Raw genomic sequence first — 16,712 nt, 5'->3', positions numbered from 1 at the left:
TCGAGTGACGACACACCTTGACAGGTATCGGCCGTCGGCCATTTTACAAATTAGTAAAGTTTTGTCACCTAATTTATTACGGAGTAAAATTGCCTTTATATGGAATTATAAGCGTATAAGGATATTTTATTAATTAACACTCTACGAGTGGACTGCTTCTTCAAGTGTCTTTGCTTTAAGGTAAGTTTTTCTGTCACTCTTTACTTGATTCCTATTTAGGACAGTGGCAATAATACCCGCTAAAATTGAGCTCATAAATTGACAGTAGTATGTGACGGCTGCTGTTGGTAAATATTTACACTGATTTACGGTTTATCACCCAATGACAGGTCAATAAAGCCATTTGGTTGTATTCATTTACATGTTATAAATGAATTAAGGCCTCTGAATTGTGAATAAGTCATTGCACATTACGATTTTGCACCTATTTTCTGTGCATGTGTATTTGAAATTAGTGTATTGAAAGGAAGGGAAGTAACTCGTGGTACACATTTTAGAAAGTGAAAGTAGAATACCTTTAGTAGAATATAAAGACGAGTGATACCAGATATGATATTTTACAGATAATAAAAGCTATTTAAGGAATAATGCTATTTAGGTTGTACATAGTGTTATATATCAAAAAATATTTAACTGAATAAGTATTTAAAAAAGATTCCGGGTCAGCTCGGCCCTAAAACGTACTCGGCCCCCGAGTCAGCTCGGCCCTATTCCAACTCGGCACGGGTCAACTCGGCCCACTTTTAAAAATGGGTAAAAGACATTGAAGGACTCCTATTGTCTCGGGCTATTATTATCAATCAATGTGTATGTTAAGGATACCGATTAATTAGGTGATAATTATGATTGACTCATGCATTCAAATTTGATTAGTGACCACCTGCAATTAATTAGAAGCTCATATATTAAGTAAACACGTTTTTGTTTCATATTTTTTTGAAAATTACTTTACAAACAATATGCGTCAAAGGAAACACATTTTTATTATATCTATACTGGGATGTACTATCGTATGTTCCAGATCTATATTAAATTTATCGAATCTGCAAGACAAATAACTTTTTTTTTCTAAATATAGCCTGTCGGCAGAAGTACAATGTATAATTATATAATTATAATAAGATATTTCTTATTATTCATTTAACTTAACAACATGCAAAGCAAAGTAAAGACGTTATATATATTTTGTAAAGTGGGCCGAGTTGACCCGTGCCGAGTTGACCCGTGCCGAGTTGACCCGTGCCGAGTTGGTATAGGGCCGAGTTGACTCTTTTCCTTTAAAAAACATTACTTACCTGACAAATACATTATTATCTCTTACAATGTACCTGACAGTTTTTAATCAAGGTAGAAATATTAGTTTCTTTGCAAATGTATTATTTAATTCCATCTCACAAATACATTACTTACTTGACAAATAAGTTATCACCTGACAAAAAATGTACCTGACAAATACATTTTTCATCTGAAAAATGTATTATTATCCAGTGTTTTTTTCTATATATAACTACTACCCTAAAACGGTACTGTTCCCAATAGAAAATAGACATTAAAATTCCCAATTTCCAATGTTTAAATTCCCAAAATGGCTGTTCAAAATGCCCACAAGCCCAAGTAATTTTTCTAAAATCATTTAAATCCAACATATTCATATAAATCACTACTCAATAGTTCTATCTGGACAGTAGAAGCTGTTAGCTATCTTTATTCATGATGACTTATCTTATTTGTAGCTGAAAAAATGCATTAAAAAATTTCCAATTTGAGTCAAAATAACGCATTTTTTCCCAATCAGTCTGGTACCGGCACCATTCCCAAAGTAGAGAAAAAAAACGCTGTTATCTGACAAATAGACAATTTACTTACCTGACAAATGCATATTACCTGATAAAACATGGATGTGACATAAAAATTACTTACCTGACAATTACATTGTCAACTGACAAAGAAACTTAGACAAATTTCATTTCTTGTCTGATTTTCTGTGATTTCTTATCAGACAAGTGCATTACTTTCCTGACAAAATAATATGAAATTAGGCAAAGCCTATGAACGGGGAAGTCGTTAAAAAATTCCTTTCATTCTTTCCTTTTAAAATTGTCATTCGGTATTACATGCACCGCTTCCGTTTTCACTCGGAACACTCGATGTTTATTATTTATCCGAAAAGTTGAGAATTGTTCCGTTATCGGAATACCCCGCCTTTTATCATTGAGTTACATTGTAAATGGCGGCGCCCGACTAGAACTGACACTGAAAATTTCATTGATAGGTATAGAATTCTATATATTTTTTAATTGCTTTTCTATTTGATTCTCTTTTAAATATACACGTGTAGTCTATAGCCGGGCAAGCCAAAGCCCGGACCCGCTTCGCGGGCCCGGTCTTTGACTTCCCCGTATTACTTACCAATAAAACATATTATTTATTTGACAAATACAAAAAGTATGAAATGCCCTCCTGGTAATAATCTTAGATACTGTCTGAACTGTGCTGTACAATGTATAGATAACATATTTTAAAAATGCATCCTTTTTTTCAGACAGTTAATATGATAAAAAAATTCAGTAGAATTAATGTACATAGCATTTTAGAATTTGGAATATTAAACACACAATGATGCATCAGCAATGTACAGCAATTCTTCAGTTTACCAAGTTTATTATAAGAAGACAAGATTTGTGACTTTGTTCCCCCTTCCCCCAAAACCCAGGGATTGTTTGGGATAAAAAGGAAATAAACCAAGTTTTTATCTGCCCATGCACTTGCACCCAAAGTAGGTAGTAGATATGTTCAGCTAGTAATGTAAGGAGTCACTAATAGTGGTTTAAAAATTCAGGTTATAAAGGTTTGGGCAGGGATAGTAAAAGACTTACTTATTGATTACTGATCACAGTTCAAAGAATAGTCAATATTAATACTTTGGTAACACTTCTCTTGATTTTAAGTAATGCCTTTTCAAAGAAATTAAATGTAAATAGATCCACAAATTTATGGATCTTGACATCTAATGCAATATTTGGCCAAATAGTAGATCTGTAACAGTGCAAAAACATATTCTGTTTCATACCAGAAATATTTAAACTGTATTATAAAATGTAGTGATCATGATCATACCTAATATCTGTACATGTTATTGCTGCCCCTGGTTATTTTTACAGGAAGATACACTTTTTATTTTAATGTTTTTTTCACCTGTAAAATCTCTGCAAGATGTAAATAATAAAGAGGTGTTACATCTGACTACCTCAGTTGATGAAAGTCCGACAGATAGCCGTATAAATAGAAGTTCAATGAGCAACACTTTAAGTATATATCCTGAAGCAAATTTTATTGATGTTAAATCAGCCTTATGATGGCTATTTCTATTCTGTATGGTCAAAATGTATGTAACCTTATATACCTCATCATTCTATATTTTAGATGTAAAACTTAACATAATCTGTTTATCAAATGTTATTCAACGACATGGTCAAACTTTTGAGGGTTTTAAGCAAATACTTTTCTCTGCCCTGCTCTCTCTCTCTCTCTCTCTCTCGAGACTCTGTCTTTAAAATTGATGTACATGTCAGTTGCTTAAAATATTGAACAAATAGATTTTACAAATTGACTTAAGATTTTTGAAAAAATGATTTCCTAGCTTTTGCATTTCCATAACAGTTTTCAATCTCATTAATAAGATGATGGTAGCAAGTTCTCTGTCTTATAACAAGTATTTTGAGGCATATTCAGGAAATTGTAAAGAGCTAGTATTTGTTTAATTATCAAACAAAAAGATAACCATAAGGAAATGTGGCCATTAGATTCCTCAAAAGGTTTCAAGTGTTATACTACATAGTACATAGTTACCCAATAGCTTTTATAGTGATTAATTGTCACACTCATATTAATTTATCTGCATAAGGTGACCTTTTTAATTGTATGTTTTATTTTAATACTATTCTAATGCATCCTTCCTCAAACAGTTTCTCAGATACCACACTGACAGCTATGTTACATGTGTTTTAAACACTGGTAGATATTATTCATTGTTTAAATACATGATTTATATATTAATGTGAATGACAAACGTAAAATGTCATACTTTTCCGGTACTAGCAATATACAATCAGACAATTAAAGTCTTTTGGAAGACTAGAGCTCTACTTTTGACTTATTTGAATTGTACAAAATTGTCATGTTAATTGTACTCTAGAAGTCAGCAAAATTTAGCCTGTCATTTGACCCTAGCTCATATTTTCACCTGTAATATTTTGTTTAGTTAAGTTAAATGTTCATGACTATTTAATAACTTGCCAGATCTGATACAGACCTATTAGATTAGAAATTTCATACTTGTTAAAATGTATTCTTAAAATACATGATATATGAAATTCATAAGCAGGTCAAGGTCACCTCTCAAGCTTGTCAGGGTCAAGGGACACCCTACTATATCACGAGGAGCCAATATTTAAGCAACATGCCTTTTTAATTGGGACTTTGTAGTATAGTAACTAAAAAAATATGGAAAATTGACCAAAACCTTATAAATTATATAAAGTACATGTATCTTTTAATCAGATGGTAATATAAACATATTGATAGCATTTTTCAGTAAAATTTGAAAAAAATCTCAATTTTTGGGAAAGATTCTGTTTTGAATTTTTGACGGTTTTGTCAATTGGAAAAAAAGAATTACTGTGGCCCTCAAAAATATTACCTATAGTACTTTACACCGTCCTTTTCCTACTTTATGATTTATCGAACAGCTCCATGAACATATTTCTATCTTCCAATAAGATGCTTCGTTTTAAATGGGACAATGTTGGTGGTAATTCTTTTAAATTTAATGATTTTAAATTTTATATTAAACATTTCTTCAAAAAGTTATTGAAAGTGACACACCTTAAGATTTAGCATTTCCTTTTCTTTCAAATTTGGAGAATGTTTTTGTTGACTCACGACTGATAAATTTGAGGATTAAACAGTTTGAGAATTTCAATGCAATTTAAAAGTGAAATTTCTTCAAAAGACTTGAGGTGATATCATTATATTTTGAATGTTTATTGAAATATATTGCAGTAGAAATACATGACTTGTAGTATAGATGGAGTTATTTTTCTACATCTGTTCAGTAACTCTTAACAGTATAAAGCTTGTCCTGATTTTACTTATTTCATTATCTGAAACCTTCAGAAGATTGAATTTTTTTATCATTATTTATCATAAGGACTAGATCATTGACCGACACAGTCTTTATATTACAAATATAGCAATTATTTAACCACTTTGCTGTCTATATATGTCCCCAGCAGTACGCCTTATAGTATTTTCACACTCTGTCAATTTCACATAGTGTAACTTTAGAAGTTTAGTTTAAAGCAAAGTATTAAAATTCCAATGCAGTCTATTTAACCAACCATTGAAAAATTCGAGGATTATTGTCAATATTTGAAGTGTGTTGTATGCATACTATAAACATAAACATGATATCTGAACGTATTCTACCTATAACTGAAACAGCAATGTTTATTACGATTTAAAAAATTTACGCATTTTTGAACACTGAGCGTAAATTAGTTAGAACATTTTGCCGTTGACTGACCTATAAAGTTTGCCTTTAAGGAGTATTAATATCAGACTAGTAAACAGATCGATTATATCAGTCAAAATAAATATTGTAATATGCATGTTCAGTTGTATATACTTTTGAATAGTAGATAATATGAATCAATACTTATTTGTGAAATTTAATTGTCAAGTGTTTTCTCCTTTTGTTGATTTTCAAGTACACTGTACTTCTAATGGGATTAATTTTTAAAAAGATTACTCAAGCTGTGACAATGATAATGGAGCAATATTCTATATTCCATTGAAACGTAGTCTATATGGACTTGACCCTGCTAAGATCTACAGAATAGAATTATTCTGTTTTGAATTTGAAGATTTTATCCCCCCTATACTGAATTCTTTTAAAGGTTTGTAGCTACTCAATAGGAACATTCGCTTACTTTGCTAAATTTATATGAAATTCACTTTTCTTTGTTTAAATTTAAGTCACTCCATTCTGTGTAGAATCTATAGAGAAGTTGTTGTGAATTGTATAATTATAAGATACACAAGTCATTTTACTGATGGAATGTTCATTGTAGACCTGAAACCGATAACTAATATACAACCTTAAACTGCACTGGTGTAGACATGTCATATTTCTACAGGGCTCCAGATAAGATGCGTATACGCGTAAATTACGCATGGAAATAACACGTTTACGCATTCAAAACAAAATTTAAGCGTATGAAAACGCACACAAAATTCAGGTTACGCATTGAGCAACATTTCTTTCGCGTAAACGTAACCGAAAGTAAACTCGGTGATTATCTTATTTTTAATTTCGTCTGAACGCTTCGCAAGCGTCTACCGGTAACTTCCTGTAGTTCCGACCATCACCAGTTGTTATCGTATGTATAGTATGGTGGTGGAATTAACTTCGTATGAATGCTTTGCAACGTCTAACGGAAACTTCCTGTAGTTCCGACTATCATCGGATGTTATCGTATGTATAGTAAGGTGGTGGAATTAACACAATTTCATAAACATCCGGTACAATGTCACTGTCAAGAGTTAAAACGATTGACTCGTATTTTATGCCCAAAAAAATCGGTTAAGGTTATAATTAATGAAATAATTAGCGCTGCCACATATGAGCAACAGAAACATGTCTCAGGTTCAGATAAAACGTATGCCGTTTGGAAAATCAAGATTGTTAACCAAGGGAGTCCAAAAAGCAAAAGAAATGACTTTGACATATCTTGTATTACAAGTATGATAATGCAATAAACATGGAAGCATAATAAATGTTTTACTCTTTTACATACATTTTAAGGAGTAAAAATACTCCTGCCAAATTTCAGATTTCAAGTTTTACTCATTAACAAAAAAATCAATGAGTAAATACTCATTGCCCTAAAAAATTATCTGGAGCCCTGTTTCTACATTTTCATACGATTTTGAAGTCATTAAATTGTTGGAAATTTTTTTTACATATTGTTACTGCATATATATGAAAGGCAGTTTTGTTGTTTTAATGATAGAAAGTTATTGTTGACTGTCATCATGTATCAACATGAATTGTTTGATAGCATGCATAGCGACCAATCATCAAATATTTATTTAATTTGTTATCTAACAATTAATCAAGCTACTGTAACTTTAGAAGTTTAGTTTAAAGCAAAGTATTAAAATTCCAATGCAGTCTATTTAACCAACCATTGAAAAATTCGAGGATTATTGTCAATATTTGAAGTGTGTTGTATGCATACTATAAACATAAAACATGATATCTGAACGTATTCTACCTATAACTGAAACAGCAATGTTTATTACGATTTAAAAAATTTACGCATTTTTGAACACTGAGCGTAAATTAGTTAGAACATTTTGCCGTTGACTGACCTATAAAGTTTGCCTTTAAGGAGTATTAATATCAGACTAGTAAACAGATCGATTATATCAGTCAAAATAAATATTGTAATATGCATGTTCAGTTGTATATACTTTTTGAATAGTAGATAATATGAATCAATACTTATTTGTGAAATTTAATTGTCAAGTGTTTTCTCCTTTTGTTGATTTTCAAGTACACTGTACTTCTAATGGGATTAATTTTTAAAAAGATTACTCAAGCTGTGACAATGATAATGGAGCAATATTCTATATTCCATTGAAACGTAGTCTATATGGACTTGACCCTGCTAAGATCTACAGAATAGAATTATTCTGTTTTGAATTTGAAGATTTTATCCCCCCTATACTGAATTCTTTTAAAGGTTTGTAGCTACTCAATAGGAACATTCGCTTACTTTGCTAAATTTATATGAAATGCACTTTTCTTTGTTTGAATTTAAGTCACTCCATTCTGTGTAGAATCTATAGAGAAGTTGTTGTGAATTGTATAATTATAAGATACACAAGTCATTTTACTGATGGAATGTTCATTGTAGACCTGAAACCGATAACTAATATACAACCTTAAACTGCACTGGTGTAGACATGTCATATTTCTACATTTTCATATGATTTTGAAGTCATTAAATTGTTGGAAAATTTTTTTACATATTGTTACTGCATATATATGAAAGGCAGTTTTGTTGTTTTAATGATAGAAAGTTATTGTTGACTGTCATCATGTATCAACATGAATTGTTTGATAGCATGCATAGCGACCAATCATCAAATATTTATTAAATTTGTTATCTAACAATTTATCAAGCTACTGTCATGCTCATCAAATTACCTGTCAATTGGGTTGCATATAGAAGTGGCAGAATTTGACCACTACTGTCTGATATTGACCCAGTTTAATCTGTCTACCTTCAATTTTGATCTGTCCAGTTTAGATTTAAGGAATGCATTTTTACCATGGATTTGAATCCTTGCAAGCGGACCACTGCAAGCATTCAGGGACATTTCAGTTTATTAAAAAGAATGGACCGGCTAAAAAACTCTTTTAGAACGGCAAAGAATTTCAGTGCAGATTTTTAAATGACAAATAAGAAAGTTGCTTATATTTGAACTATTATACATGGTCTTGTTAGCCAAACTTATCCATGGATATCAGCAGCAAGTAACAAGAATTTTTGTGTTTGTTTCCGACATAATTTAAACTAATCATTAAATGGATTAAATTGTTTGTTTTCAGCACTGATGAAGAGTTAATGCAGTATGTCATCAAGGGACATACAGAATTTCGAGACAGGGAGAATAGGTGCTCTGCGAGATGAAAGAGTTTATATACAGAAAAAGACATTTACCAAATGGGCTAATGCCTTCTTGGAAAAGGTAAATATAATTGACAAGTCTTGATGGGATAGAATACAGAAATTTACTGTATAAGACTTAAGCATGCTATGGTGGTGGATCTTGTATATCCAGTTTATTTTTCATTCCATTTTCCAAATTTAGGCTGTTTTCAATAGAAGAATTACATATATTCTTAGAAAGGTGGTAATACTCCTCACCCTCGTCTCCCCCCAAAAAACCAAATAAACTGACCCCCGCCCTACCCTAGTCTCCTTCAAAAAACCCAACAACAAAAATCAATAATTTATTTTCTAAAGAAGCATGGTTAATGTAAGTTATGTCTAGTTCATTGATGTGCATGACTTACATTAAACTACTACCACTACATGATATTACATCATTTCTTCTGATTGATTATCTTTGAAAACTAAGGTAATTATTATTGTTCCCATATTTGGACTTGTGTTTATTTTGCCTTTTCAAAGTTTTGCAGCCAGGGTTGTTTCAGGTAAAATAAAAAAATACACTTTTTGATGCATTGTCAGAAACAAGTTCTTTATCTAAAGTCAGACACTGTTAAGTTCAAAACTGCTGTAAAAAGATACCTTCGACAAAATAAATTGTTTTCCATGCTCTTACTTATAATTTTAGCATTATTAATTCAGTAGACTGACTAGTCATAAAATAGAAGTCTGTGTGCCTTTTGTTTAATAGACATATATAATCGTGTGTCTAGTCATTTATAATTTCATGAAATCCTGTAATGATCAATTTCATGCAAGACTCGCTCAATGCATTGCACCAGCTGTATAATATATTATGTATACAGTGTTGAGTACAGCATACCCCTTCAGTATTTTACCTTATATTGACATCCCAAGACAAGTTTTCTATAAGAAATCAATGAGTGATGTTAGGCTGACATTAATACCTGATGAATCAGATTATATTATTGATTATGCATTTAATATAATGTCCCAGGTTTAAACCTCTAAAAACATTTGACTAGAGAAACAATGGCCGTGTCATATATGTGTATTTTAAAGATTTCTTGACCTGGTGTGCCTCAAAAATCAATTATATTTCAAATTTCTATGCAGAAAGAAAAGTCATGGGTAGAAAGCTTCGATCTGTATGACAAATTTGAGTTTACATAATGTTCCTTATGAAGGCAGTTTAAGCAGTGGACTAATGATTTAGGTGTCTACCTCACAACCTATGATTTGCAGGTTGAACAATCCCAAGTTTGGCCATGTTTCTTCAAAATAAAAAATGGATGAAAGTATATTGAAGCAATGTTATAAAATTCAGACATAGTGCTTTATGTTTCAAGTACACCTTGTCGCCTAAAATCCAATTCATACATACTTTCCTGTTATGATAAATTGTCCAACATTCCCGGAGATATACAAGTCCTTCAGTGAAATACTTGGATTAACTACAGTAACAATTTATCAAGACAGGATGATTTGCGGTCTCTCTCTATCTCTCTCAGCAGTGTAATTTTGGTAGTGTATTATTATGATGTGCTTTAATACTATCCCATATTCATGTACAATTTATGTATATTTTTTTAGCTTAATATAGTAATTTTAACGCATTTTCTGAACATGAAGTTATCCGTATATATATATATATAGAAGAGTAATATATGTTCCCATTTCATCATTCTTAGTCATTGTAATAGATTGTTGTACTAAAATTTTATTGACATGATCATTATATAAACGAAGGCAAAATGAAATGAAAAAGTGTAGCATTATTTGAAGTATATTGTGTATATCCAGATTTTAAAATTTGCATTGACATTCCTGTAGCTGTGGTTGCATGCATCTCTATATTATATGCCTCATTAATTATTTATATTTGCTACACATGGTTTACACAATACTTTAGTAAAGTGATTATTTGACTGTTTAACAGGTTAATTGATGAAGAGAATCTAGCAATTCCCTCGGTTCTAAGATACTAATCCCAAATTATAAGATACCAGTCCCAAATTATAAGATAGCAATCCAAAATAAAAAGATACCAGTCTAAAATTATAAGATACCAATCCAAAATTATAAGATACCAGTCCCAAATTATAAGATTATAAGATACCAATACAAAATTAATAGATACCAGTCCAAAATTATATATGAGCAGCTTAAAAAGAATCAGAAGAGGAAAATAGCTATGCTAACATTTTGTATAGAAAGTGACATAATAATCATGTATGCATTATATTCTAAATATAGATTGATTCAGTTTTATCATATCTTGAGAAGTGAAAGGGGTAAAGATTGGCAGAGATTGTTGTGTTAGTTTATAGAGTAAATACTTGATAGTAGAGTTATAATGACTTCAAACGGTGGTAACTTTTGTATATTTACACAGTTATTATGCATCATGTTCAATTACTTTTATGAGACATTTCATCATTAAACTTTGAAGTGGCCCGAAGACTGATTGTCACCAGGTTTACACTGTTGACAGTGTATGATAGGTGTATAATACTTAGTGTTGATCATGGCGTGTCTATTGTCAATGAAACCACTTTGAAGGTTGTAAAATTTGAGATTGTGTTTACTATCGGTTTCCGTGCAGAGCCACCATTAGAGTCTCTTACATTCTGCCGAATTTGTGTAAAATGACTTGTTTTGGGCTCTGTAGTGACAATTTGAGGAATATCAATGTTTAACCCAAACCACGCTAAATTTCTAAAATGGATTAGTCCGTCTTTCAATATGGACTAAACCATTCATTATTTTTAGGGGAAAATTTCAAAATATTTACTTTACTGAATGGCAAATTGTGCAGAGAGCATGGATTTGCTGGCTGTCATCTTGGGCTGCACTGATCAGTCACATGGGTAGAGTTTGCTGTCGACAGCATGCTAAATGTTAAATACATGTACATAGCTTTTGCAGGTTTGCTTTATTACTGCTAACTTTATAAGAATTTATCTAATTTGTTCAAAATTCTGACTTCCTATGTTAACCGAAGTCAGCCACTGTCCGGATGCCAGAGGTTTGGTTAAGCTAATATATGTACTGACTTACCAAACCTAGTCAGTTTGTTTGTCAATGTTAAATCAGCCCCGGATGTATCTTCACCAAACTTGACCTAGCACCTCTCTATACCTGATTAATAGCATAAGATATCAAACAAGCAAATTAAAATAAGCTAGAAGAAATATTGTTATATTCTCTTATTAAAATTTGTTCTAGCATTTTAATTTTATTGGTTTAATGTATGTATATCTCACCGACTTCCCATTTTATATAGATTTGGGAATTTCAGAAATGAGAATATGTTGAGTCACAAATTGATATTATTAAGAATATGGAAATTTATTTATGAATTCACTATAAATACTGTGTAATAAGTATAACAGGTTTGCATACTTTTTGTGATGAAAACAAAGGAAATAATTTACACTACTCGTCTTGTCATTTGTATTGCCCGCATAAACGTTTCAACAAGAAGTTTAGAAAAAACAGTTAAAACACCATTACTAATATTGTAAATTTTCAGTTCACAACCCATTTAGAAAAAAAAACATTGTGCTTAAGTTAAGGAATGCACCTTTTTTACTTGAGGTAACTTTATAGGAAAGAAATGGCTTGAATGTACAGTTTCAGTGATTTTTTTTCTATCATCAAAAGAAAAAAACCGATAAATGTTTGGCTTTTTGCAATGCTTCTTAATTTCTAGAGGTAATTTAATAGGAAGTAAAGGACTTGAATATCTGGTGTATGTTATATTTCATTTGCATTTTGAAGCTATTATTTTGCCTTTTATTACATTGCCGTTTTATTACAGGCCATGATTGTCTTCTTACATACTTTTACCCAACTTATATTTCAAAGTTTTATTGTATAGCAGATAAATATCATGTTCATATATTAAGATAAAGTTTGCTATTTTTTTGTGAATTTATGAAACGCCTGGGTGCAGCTCCTTGAAGAAGAATTTAAATTGAAACATAAACTATCTCACAGTGTAGTACAGCATATCTTACACAGTGTGAACATAACAGTATGAATAGGGGGCTTGGGAAGGTATATAGACAACCTGAACTTAATATCAAAAATACCTTGTTTTCTAGATAGTAAAGACTAAAGAGGTGTCTTATCTTTTCTGATTTAACTCTCAGCCTGCTAGTGACAACTGATTCTACCAATGACACATCCGAAGATCAAACAAAGATCAAACAGCACATTCTTGCTGGCAGATCATGGTCTGTACTCTAAGCAGTTGGACTCTGAATCTAATTCTGAAATGATTATTCTTGTCCAGAATGAAAGAAAAGATATTTATCAAGAAAAGTGTTAACATGTAAGGGAAAGATGTGTGTTTTGTCACACCTGTCAAGTTTCCCATCTATGTCATTCATTGTTGATCTGAATATATGTCTTAACTGGTTACCACTGATTTTGTATAATGGACTTGTCCTTTGTCATAAGGTCCATGTATTAAGTTTGACCTGCTCATTGCATATGTCAGGGACTTTTGGCTCAAAACTCATATCTTTGGCTTATACTCGGTGGTAAATTATCACCACTGTGCTTCAAAATTAAGCTTTTAAGGGCATGACTGGTGACATGTCCAGGGCGAAAGCTGCTTTTTTGTGCCTTAACGGGCGGATAGAGCTTCATTTAACATGGAATACATGTATACATTCTGATGGCAGGGAATTCAAGCACAAAATAATGACTGAGCAATCAACAAAAACTCAGACTGCATGGAATTGTCCGAAGATGTTGTTCTTATTTGCCAGTAGCACTCGATAGGTTAATTGTCAAAATATGTATAATAAAAGTCAGTCTTTAATAAAATCTCAAGATTAATAATAACAAAATAGTAGTAGTAGTAGCAAAAATAGTTGTAGTATATATATATATATATTGGTAAAAATAGTAGTAGTAGTAGTAGCAAAAAAAGTTGTTATGGTATTTAAGTCATACTAGTGAAAAGATTATGCTGTGTAAGGTAGATATTTCTGGTATTTGGGGTAGCCTACTTTAAAGTGACATAATAAATCATACAAATTGTTATTTATTCAACTGAAGATAGTGTAGTATTGCATGAATCCAGATTTGGGTCGATTTTGTATAAATGGTCCTCAAACAGCTGTATTGGAGGGGAGATTGTAATCGGACATGTCTTTATCCCTTGAATAATGTTTGTTTTGCCTTGAACAATATAAAGCTATGTAACATGATGCCATCTCTTTTATTAAACCATCAGGATCAGATCAGATTACCGTTTAGAAGGAATTTGAACTTTTGTAGTAAATTTTTTTTTTTTTTTTTAAATAACATAAACTGTTAGAGGAGATTAACATCAGTATGTTCAGAAAATTTGGTTCAAATTTATCACATTTAGAGATAGGGTTTAAGTAAATAGTTTGTGAAATGATGGCCCTGATACAATGACATACATTGATACATTGAACACCCATTATGCCACAGAGTGCTGAAATTTTTATTCCTCAGAAGCCTTTTTGTGTCCAAAAATTACTCATTTGCGAATTGACTGAACCATCTTGCTTCCATTGCCTTTCGGGCAAATCAGAAAAGTTATAGTGATTTAGTTTATTGTATGGAAGTCAAATTACTACTTTAACATTTTACTTCTCTTCCTTTATAATGAGTAATTTCTCAGTCAACACTACTTTCTTCAGGTGATAAGCATCTTACATGCTCTAAAATCATAATTTAAACATTATATAACTCATATTTGCACCTTCTTTAAGAGGGAATATTTATTCATATCAGTAGCATATTAATGTGCCTTCAAAGTACATTAGATTCACTTTCTATCATAAATATTGTTGATAGAAAATCAATTGCTTGTAACAGATAGACAGAGCAATATGTTACATATATACTTATAAATGTTATCAATATAATTACATAAATATAATCACGTTTTCTGTTTCAAACATGCTCTAATCAAATGTAGAAGTAGATGGGGTAGTACATTATGTATTTTGTATTTCTGTCTGTCTGTCTGTCTGTGCTTCTGATTTGTTTGTGTTAGTCTAATGGCACACTGACACATTAATGGTAATACCATCCTGAAATATGAGAGGACATTTTAAGGGTTATTGTGCAAGTTGTCATTACCAAGTTCATGATGTAGAAACCATCATTATGGGGTAATGGAGTTTCTGTAAAAATTAAATGTTATGAAGTAAGATCTAAGGAAAACCGCAAAAAGTATATATGTCAGTCTACACTTGCATTAAAAATGTCATACTGTTTTAGAATAAAACAGATTGAAATGAATCTATTTGTTAAATTAATTTATTCCTAAGGGTAGGTATCTTAAGGCTGTTCTGTTATTTCATTGTTAGTGACAATAAGTAGTGTCTTGATGTGCAGGATACACCCTGATACTTGCCTGATCAGAATCTGATCAATGTGCTGATAGAGCATACTCCCATACCTCATAACACCATTAATATTGGAATCAATGTTGCGTAACTAGGTCAGTGTTGATTTATATCCAACAATCTTACAATCTTAACAAAGTGAAAAAGAAAAAGAAGCTGTTACTATAGTGTAATGTGTTAAAATACATGTATATTTTCTTCTTTTTTCAGGCCCGACTGGAGATTCATGACCTGTTTAAGGACCTCGCTGATGGAAAGATTCTCATGAAGTTGTTGGAGATTATATCCGGAGAGAACCTCGGCAAACCAAATAAAGGCATATTAAGAGTACAGAAAGCTGAAAACATTAACAGATGTCTAACTTTTCTCAGAACAAAGGTAATTTATAGTGTTCATAACTCTGCAGGGAAAGCATTACCTTAGAAAATTACTATTTCATCACTTGTTTAACCTCAAACAGCCAAGTGGCTAAATTTTATTATATTCAATCACTTTTCTGTTATCGGTTTGAATCCCACTAAGGGTTTTGAAATTTCTTATTTTTGGAAGCTATGAAGTTTTCTGATGGTAGGTTGATGGTTCTACTAAAATGCATACTTGTGACTGAAATCGTTCACAAATAGGCTGTTGACTTCAAACTACTTACCCCTCACTTCTGTTGATTCAAATCCCGCCATTAACTTTGGATTCTTTCATGTGCATAAGCTATCCAGCTAGCTTACAGAACATCAATGGTTCTGTTTAGGTGTCTGCTTTTGCCTGAAATAAAGCACGTAGGGGCACCTGAGGTCTTCCTCCACCAGTAAAGCTGGAAAGTCAAAGTCACCTATACCTGACCTGTACAGTGTTGATGTGATGCAAAACCCAACCAAAAAAAACAACAACAAAAAATAACACAAAAACAAAAAGAAACCATCAAGGCTGAATTGAGCACCATTTGTCCTCAGCCTTGTATACCAAATAAAGAAAATCAGACTTCTTCATTTGCTTTACATTATACATAGAATTGTACTTCTACAAAAAACTGAATGGAAACTTTACAGCATTTCATATATATGTTTGACTTTAAACCCAATCAACCCCTCTTTAATTTAAATATTTAAGATAAAATTGGCGTATCAGTTTCATTAATTGAAAATTACTTATCACACATGCATGCGTGTATTATTGATTTAGATACAATTAATCAGATTAAAAATATGATACAACATTGCTCTTGATTATAATCTTTGTCGCCAATTTTACTTATCAGTGAATTTCAAATTACTATATAAAGGTTTTTTTTAACTGTTTACGATTAATTTTTGTCCCTGAGATTCTTTTGTTTGGCGAATATTTTCATACTGACTTGTGTAGAAGAATTTAGTCCTTGGCTAATTGTTTTTGTTATTTTCTTGTTAGTTCAATGAAATTGTTACTAATAAATAAAAAGAAGAGAAAAAGGATACAATATTATATTATGTTTTGGTCGACTATTTCTGAAACTAGATTATGAATAAATGATACATGCTAACACTATTATGAAGTCAAGTTAATGCAATATTTT

At 31.5% G+C, this 16,712-nt stretch overlaps 1 protein-coding gene across 1 annotated transcript in view; it reads left to right on the top strand.

The window, feature by feature from the left end:
- The window catches only part of LOC132732410 (spectrin beta chain-like), a 32,726-nt gene continuing 16,014 nt past the window's right edge, over positions 1-16,712 (top strand). Inside the window, exons 1-3 of the mRNA XM_060718826.1 lie at positions 1-180; positions 8,681-8,820; positions 15,377-15,544. Of these exons, the coding sequence (XP_060574809.1) occupies positions 8,704-8,820; positions 15,377-15,544 (285 nt within the window). The 5' untranslated portion in view covers positions 1-180; positions 8,681-8,703. The remainder of the gene's footprint in view (positions 181-8,680; positions 8,821-15,376; positions 15,545-16,712) is intronic.

The sequence above is a fragment of the Ruditapes philippinarum genome, unplaced genomic scaffold (assembly GCF_026571515.1).
Source record: "Ruditapes philippinarum isolate M1 unplaced genomic scaffold, ASM2657151v2 ctg1544_1_1_1_1, whole genome shotgun sequence".
Classification (NCBI taxonomy): Eukaryota; Metazoa; Mollusca; class Bivalvia; order Venerida; family Veneridae; genus Ruditapes; species Ruditapes philippinarum.
This window is presented reverse-complemented; position numbering and strand designations above follow the sequence as displayed.